The sequence below is a fragment of the Quercus suber genome, unplaced genomic scaffold, assembly GCF_002906115.3.
Source record: "Quercus suber isolate HL8 unplaced genomic scaffold, Cork oak 2.0 scaffold_758, whole genome shotgun sequence".
Lineage (NCBI taxonomy): Eukaryota > Viridiplantae > Streptophyta > Magnoliopsida > Fagales > Fagaceae > Quercus > Quercus suber.
The window spans coordinates 223626-230712 of record NW_027070194.1 but is presented as its reverse complement, the minus strand read 5'-3'; the positions used below and the strand labels follow the sequence as shown (position 1 = coordinate 230712).

General features: G+C 32.5%; 1 protein-coding gene across 1 annotated transcript; it reads left to right on the top strand.

The window, feature by feature from the left end:
- Positions 1-2162: 2162 nt before the first annotated feature.
- LOC112005459 (GDSL esterase/lipase At1g31550) lies at positions 2163-6712 on the top strand. The gene is made up of 5 exons (XM_065766936.1): positions 2163-2498; positions 2625-2846; positions 4585-4733; positions 5403-5679; positions 6295-6712. Exons 1-5 carry the CDS (start codon positions 2264-2266, stop codon positions 6528-6530), a joined length of 1119 nt encoding a protein of 372 aa, XP_065623008.1. The 5' UTR covers positions 2163-2263; the 3' UTR covers positions 6531-6712.
- Positions 6713-7087: the final 375 nt, after the last annotated feature.

The following is a 7087-nucleotide window of genomic DNA, read 5'->3' as shown; positions in this document are numbered from 1 at the left end:
TAAAAGATTACAAAAATTAATTAGAATATTTTGTCCTACGTTAGACCCCTCCACTTGAAATAAACTCGTCCTCGAGTTCATTCTTGAAATCTGAAATCTTCCACTCCAAATAAACAAATACTTTGAATGTTTTAATAACTTGATCTGGTTCTGAAACTTGAATATGTCATAAAGTGTAGCATAAAATTTCTTCTTATCTATCTTCAATTTATTTGCAACATCAATCAACAAAGGGTTGATAGTAAAATTAAAATTTTCTACTCCAAGAAAATCAACATATTGTGTAGTCATCTTCAACAAATCAACTGAGACCTGAGGATTGTGAGTTGTGGACTCATCCTCATATTTGACCTCAATTGAATCTTCCACAACGTTCTCAATAATTACCATCTCTTCATTCCTGTCATTATTCACAATCAACTCAACCTTCGTTTCTTTGACCTCTTCTTCAAATTTTTGACAAGTGGTATTTTCAATCTTCAATTCAATATTGATAGTAAAATTAAAATTTTCTACTCCAAGAAAATCAACATATTGTGTAGTCATCTTCAACAAATCAACTGAGACCTGAGGATTGTGAGTTGTGGACTCATCCTCATATTTGACCTCAATTGAATCTTCCACAACGTTCTCAATAATTACCATCTCTTCATTCCTGTCATTATTCACAATCAACTCAACCTTCGTTTCTTTGACCTCTTCTTCAAATTTTTGACAAGTGGTATTTTCAATCTTCAATTCAATAGCTTGTAGCAAATCTTGATCTTTTTTAACCACTTCAAAATTTTCTTTAGAAATAGGCAGCTTCTTCTCAACCCTTAAACCCTTTCCTTTACTTGACACATGGACTTGCCTGTCATAATTTTGGTTTCGAATATATTGCTTTTCATATGAATACATAGATTTATAATCAACACTTGTATAATCTAGTATATCATAATAGTCATTAGGAAACCATAAATCAATTAATACTCTTTTCATTCTTTGCCAAGAGCGAATTGGATGCTTACCTCGTCGCTTTCTATCAATTTGAATGTATTTCCACCATTCTTTTGCTTCATTGTCTAATTTATTAGTTGCAAGCCGCACCTTTTCTTCAACACAAATCTTCCAAAAATTAAAATACTCTTCCAAATCAAGAAGCCAGTCAATAAAATCCATCTTACACATATCTCCGTCAAAGAATGGAATTTTGTTGTAGTTTGGAGTGCGTTTTTGAATATATCGAACATTGTTGTTGCAAGATGATTTCCTAGCAAGAAGAGTAGCAATCTTTTGCTGGATTTCGCCTATAATTTTATGACTCTTTTCACAAAATTGGTGATTCTCATCACGAAAATTAAGGAACTCAGCCCTAGTGAGGACTGGGTTGTTGACGTCATCACCGCCGTCATTGTTATGGTGGTCACCGTCTCGCTGGTTAGCCATCAGACCAGGGTAAATCAAGGCTTTGATACCAACTGATGTCGCGAAAGCCTGAAGAAAAGCACACACGATGCTCTCTTGATGAAACAAAAACTAAACTGTTAGTTTCTGGGTAGTAAATCTCGAATCTACGAGGGGTTTCCCTGAATCCACAAGGAGATAAAACTGGAATCCACTAAAAGAGAAAATTGACAAAATGTCTGTGTTTATTGATCTGAAAACTGCCCTGCCTTTGGAGGCTACAATGCGTTTAAATAGTAAAAACAAAACTTAGGGCAACTAGAAACCCTAAGGCGGCTACGAAAGCATATAAAACCCTAATTTGACTAAACAACATTAAAAACACCCAAAAACAAGGAAATAAATGTCCTAAACCAAAAATAACGAAAATTACATAAAAGTACCAAATATAAAAGATTACAAAAATTAATTAGAATATTTTGTCCTACGTCACTTTATATACGAGAACCAGAGCAGAGTGGAAAAAGAATAAAACTGAACTAACAAACTATACGAGTATCACTAACCAACAAACCAACTTCCACCTTACAATTTGCTTAAGTATTTACATGTCGTTTCGCACTCCTATCCACACAGCCCTAACTTCATCATGTGGCCATTGTTGGTTTGTGCTTGATCTGATTTTCAATACAATAAATAAATGAAGGGGATAGGTAACAGTAAAGGAGGCAAATCCAAATCATTGACCCCAATAATAAAGGGAAGTGGAGCCAAGCCAAGCCAATTATAAAGGGAATAAAAATTTAGAAGCAACAATATTAAATTTGATTTTGCCTGATCCCCTCCTCCTCCCACTTTCATCATCTCCACTCCACATATGGCTCTTTTGACACTTAAACTACCACTTATTATCAAACTCTTCCTATTTTTAGCCACCATTAAGGGCGTGGTTGGAAATTGTTATACATCTATCTTTGGCTTCGGCGACTCGCTCGTTGATACCGGAAACTTGTGCTTGAATCACGGCTGTCTCTCGCCTCCCTATGGGGAGACCTACTTCCACAACCCCACAGGACGTTGCTCCAATGGCCGTCTAATTATAGACTTCACTGGTACGCATCCATGTATCCATGCATGTAGTACTCTTCATGCAACTCGATTAATCTTTTCTCATTTTTTATTTAGTTATCACCTCAAATCACTTGTGTTTTCTTTTTGATTTCTCTTTTAATGGGCAGCGGAGTCTCTTGGACTGCCATTGGTACAACCATATCTTGGTATTAAGAATGGAAGTGGAATAAGTATTCGAGAGGGTATAAATTTTGCGGTTGCAGGAGCAACAGCATTGGATGCATCTTTTTTTGTAGAAAGAGGAATTGATGTAAGCACAGACATCTCTCTAGGAGTTCAATTGGATTGGTTCAAGGAAATTCTTCCATCACTTTGCAACACATCTTCAAGTAAGTTAGCTACATTTAACATCATCATCATATGGTGGTCATTGTCATGTTCTTCTTTCATTAAACCCATTCTTTTGTGTATTCTATTACTATGATCTGCCTTGGTCGTTCTTTGACTTTGAGTTGAAGTGTACACCATATTCTTGGAGTCCAACTTCCTAGATATTACTATAAATAAAAAAACAATATTAAAGATACTATATTTTAGTGAAAAATCTTATCATATATATATATATATATAATGTAATCAACGGTTAGATTACATTATCCACCATTAGATTAATTATTTTTGTATATTCTTCACGCTTACAAAAATAAAATTTCTATTTACTTTTTTTAATTTTTGTCTCTTTCAGTTATTTTTTTCTTCTTCTCCACAGATTCTCTTTATTATTTTACCATATTTGTCTATATTTTTACCTCAACCACAAGTTTGCTTTTGTCTTTTCTTTCATTTCCTTTCCCTCTGTGACAGCCTACTGTCTGGGGGTGTAAATTGATTTCTCTTATATTATAAAAATGATCGGGGGTGTAAATTGTTTTCTCTTGTATTATAAAAATGATCAATAGTGGTGGTTTTAAATTACCACAGTAACTTTCTCCACAATAAATTGTTCTAACAGACTTGGAATGACAGTTATTGTCACTTTATGGGGGTGATTTTCTTAGTTTGTTGAGACAATTTTAACCATCACATTTTTTTTTAATTAGTGTTAAAATGTGACATATCATTATCTCCTTAACCTTTATGTGAGGAAGGAAATTATTTAAGTTACTAAGCAGATATCTAAATAGATATTTAAGAGAAAGCCAAAAATTGAGTAGTCTCTGAGTTCATCACAATTAAAATTAGTTTGACAGTACGATATTGATAATAATAATAATAATGAAAAATAGAGAAGAAATAGTATAAATGTAAACAATAAACTAAAAAAAAAAAAAAAAAGCTATAGTTACAACTTACAATAAAAACTCACAATATTCCTCAATTTATTTATCAACTTACACGTGGGCCCCTAAAATCTGTAATTTATTGTTATTATTATATTTTTTAGCATGTGTTAGGTGGTAGAAACATTTGTTTGTTATTGTGCAATTGTTGTAAACCTACCTAATTTTTATTTTTTAAAAATACCCCACTTATATTAATTAGTTGAGTGCATCAAATTTTGAGAGAGAGATTTGATTGAATCCAAATTATTGTTTAATTGAAGCTTTGAACCTAAGATACATTATAAAAAGTATATTAGTTTGAAAGGCTTCTAGTTTAACGACCCAAAATACTGCATTATAAATTATTGATTTGGAATGTGTTGATAAACAATTATTTTTGTTAAACTTCACTATTTTTAGCAGAGTTAATCTTCATTCTTGTATTCTAATTCCTTTTTGATAAATGCTTTATTCCACCACAACTAAAGTTCTGATTCCGTCACCGATTATTCCTCACTATGAAGTAGTTTTTTAACCTCTTGATAGCATGAGATTTCAAAGAATAAAATTTCTTCATAACAAGTTCTTTTTATTGAATTATCCAAAAAAAAAAAAAAAAAATCATCGATTTCTTTAAAAACACGCTCCACTAATTAAGACACGCACTTTGCGGAAATCTTTCTCTGAGTTGGCGATATTTGAGAAAGTATTTGTAATGTGTAAACATGGATGACATGAATTTGGTTATTGTAAGAACTTGGTTAGTACCATCTTTTTTCTCTAGTAATGTGACGAACATTTACAGAATGCAATGAAATCTTTGGAAGTTCTCTATTTCTTATGGGAGAGATTGGAGGCAACGACTACACTTATCCATTTTTCCTGCATAGGAGCATAGAAGAGATTCAGACTTTTGTACCACTAGTGATTAAAGCAATCGCTTCAGCCATTAATGTAAGAATTTATGTTTTGCAGATTGCAAAGTAAAATTATTTTCCTTTTACACAAATTTCTTGATTATTGCATCATGTTTATTTATTTTTAATAATTATTGCACCTAGTGTAATAATTATCCTTTACAAATATTTAAAAAATTTTTTTTTTTTTTTTTTTTTTTTTCAAACACACACACAATGAAGAGGGAAAAAGTTCTAACAGCGCCTTATATAAAAGATGGAAAACATCTTGGCTCACCCAAAAAAAAAAAAAGAAAAAAGAAAAAAGAAAAAGGAACAAAGAACTTCTATAAAGACAATTTTATCAGCATATGAGAGTGCAAACAACAGACTGGAGCCGATGCGTGTTCCACTTATACTCTATCAACTGCAGTGTTAATTTTTTTTTTTTTCAAATTTAAACTTGGATAACTTCATAAATAAAAAAATGTGACAAATTATAATTGGTAAAATATAAAGTGAAACACCAAAATATAAGATAATGAATTTTCATTCAATTTGATGTTAGAGATTCTTTAGTTTGTAAATTGCGCGCGCGCACACAGATATATATATATATATATATATATAAAGCATGCACTATATATGAGACTGCACTCTAATTGTATTTCTATAAACACACTACCTTTAAAGAGACTTTTTCATTGATTTAAACATTGCCTTGCAGGAGTTGATTGAGCTAGGGGCAGTGACTCTCATGGTTCCAGGGAACATACCAATTGGATGCTCTGCTGCCTACCTAACATCTTATGAGACTGAAGATACGGACCAATATGACCCCGAAACTGGCTGTCTAAACTGGTTAAACAAGTTTTCTGAGTACCACAATGATCAACTTCAGAAAGAACTAAGTAGGATCCAAGCACTGCATCCACATACCAATATCATCTATGCGGACATTTACAATTCTTCAATGCGTTTTTATCGTAATCCAAGCCAATATGGTAACTCAACCTTAATAATTTTCTTTATTTTGCACATATTGACAAAACAGATTGATGATTGCATTTGTTATTACTTAGAAGCACTCCTTACTTGAGAATAAAAAAACAAAGACTAGCTTTTGGAACCACAATCTCGTAAGGGAAGTATATTATGTATATAATATGATTTTCTTTTCTGCGAACAGTCGTGACATTTACTTACAAATAGGCACCAGAGTCTCTTGAATAAATCAGTTTGTTTTAAATCTGGATGATTTGCTATAACCCATTCTAGGAGTCAAAGTATTTCTTCAGGGTTGCATTTATTACACACAAAATGTTACACACACTATTTTTGAATTGAAATTACGACTTGAAGTCATAATTTTGAATTTGAAAATCTCACGGTTTCAGTTCAAAAATGCAGTTTGTGTATTTATTACACAAGCTGTTACACACATCCTAGTTTTGAATTGAAACCGTGACTTGAAGTCACGATTTTAAACTTGAAAATCGTAACTACAAGTCACTGTTTCAGTTAAAAAATAGTGTGTAACAACTTGTGTGCAATGAGTACTACCCATTTCTTAATATCAAAAGTTTTGGTACTAATTATTTGTTTCATGTCCATTTTAGGTTTTACTGGAGGAGCACTCACAGCATGTTGTGGAGGGGGAGGCCCATACAATTGCAACACATCAGCGGAATGTGGTCATCCTTCGGCGAGTGCTTGTGATGACCCTTCAAAGTATGTTAGTTGGGATGGTGTACACTTAACAGAAGCAGCATATCGATGGATTACCAATGGTTTACTAGAAGGGCCATACACCATTCCTCAAATTAGTATCTCCTGTGTTTCACAAGATGCATAATATAAGCCGCGATCCAATTACAACTTTGTTTGTTACTGTGTGGGTGCTATCAGTTTTGGCTTTACCTGGATTGCCCTATTGGAAAATTAAGCTTCATTGCAACGTGTTGAATTAAATTACTTCGTTCTGTGGCCTCATAATGAGTTATTTAGTCCAGAAAAACTGAGATCGATAATGTAATGTTGACGACTTTAAAAAATGAATTTTGCGAATTTGTTTGCACACACAATACAAGGCTAGCTATCAGGCCATACATACACATACGAGAGGTAAGTATAAATGCATAGCTCATAAAAACTGAAATTATATCACTGAAATTGATGTAGGACACAATTTACTATTTAATTATTGTAATTTATTATTTTTTGGTATTTTTATGTAAAAAACGTTGTTTTAGGTTTAGGTGATTTATTTCCTTGTTTTTAGGTGCATTTAGTGCTTTTTAGGTCAAATTTGGTTCCTATTATGGTTAGGTATCAATTAAGAGTTATTTTAAATTATATTTTCTTGTTTGTCAAGTTTTAAGGAGCTCTTAAATAGGCCCTTAAGTCTATAAA

What these genes read in the sequence shown, in the direction of transcription:
- LOC112005459 (XM_065766936.1), top strand. Translation starts at nt 2,264, where the DNA reads ATGGCTCTTTTGACACTTAAACTACCACTTATTATCAAACTCTTCCTA. An exon ending in ACTTTGCAACACATCTTCAA is followed by an intron (nt 2,847 to 4,584) that starts GTAAGTTAGCTA and finishes GAACATTTACAG; the next exon opens with AATGCAATGAAATCTTTGGA. An exon ending in CAATCGCTTCAGCCATTAAT is followed by an intron (nt 4,734 to 5,402) that starts GTAAGAATTTAT and finishes ATTGCCTTGCAG; the next exon opens with GAGTTGATTGAGCTAGGGGC.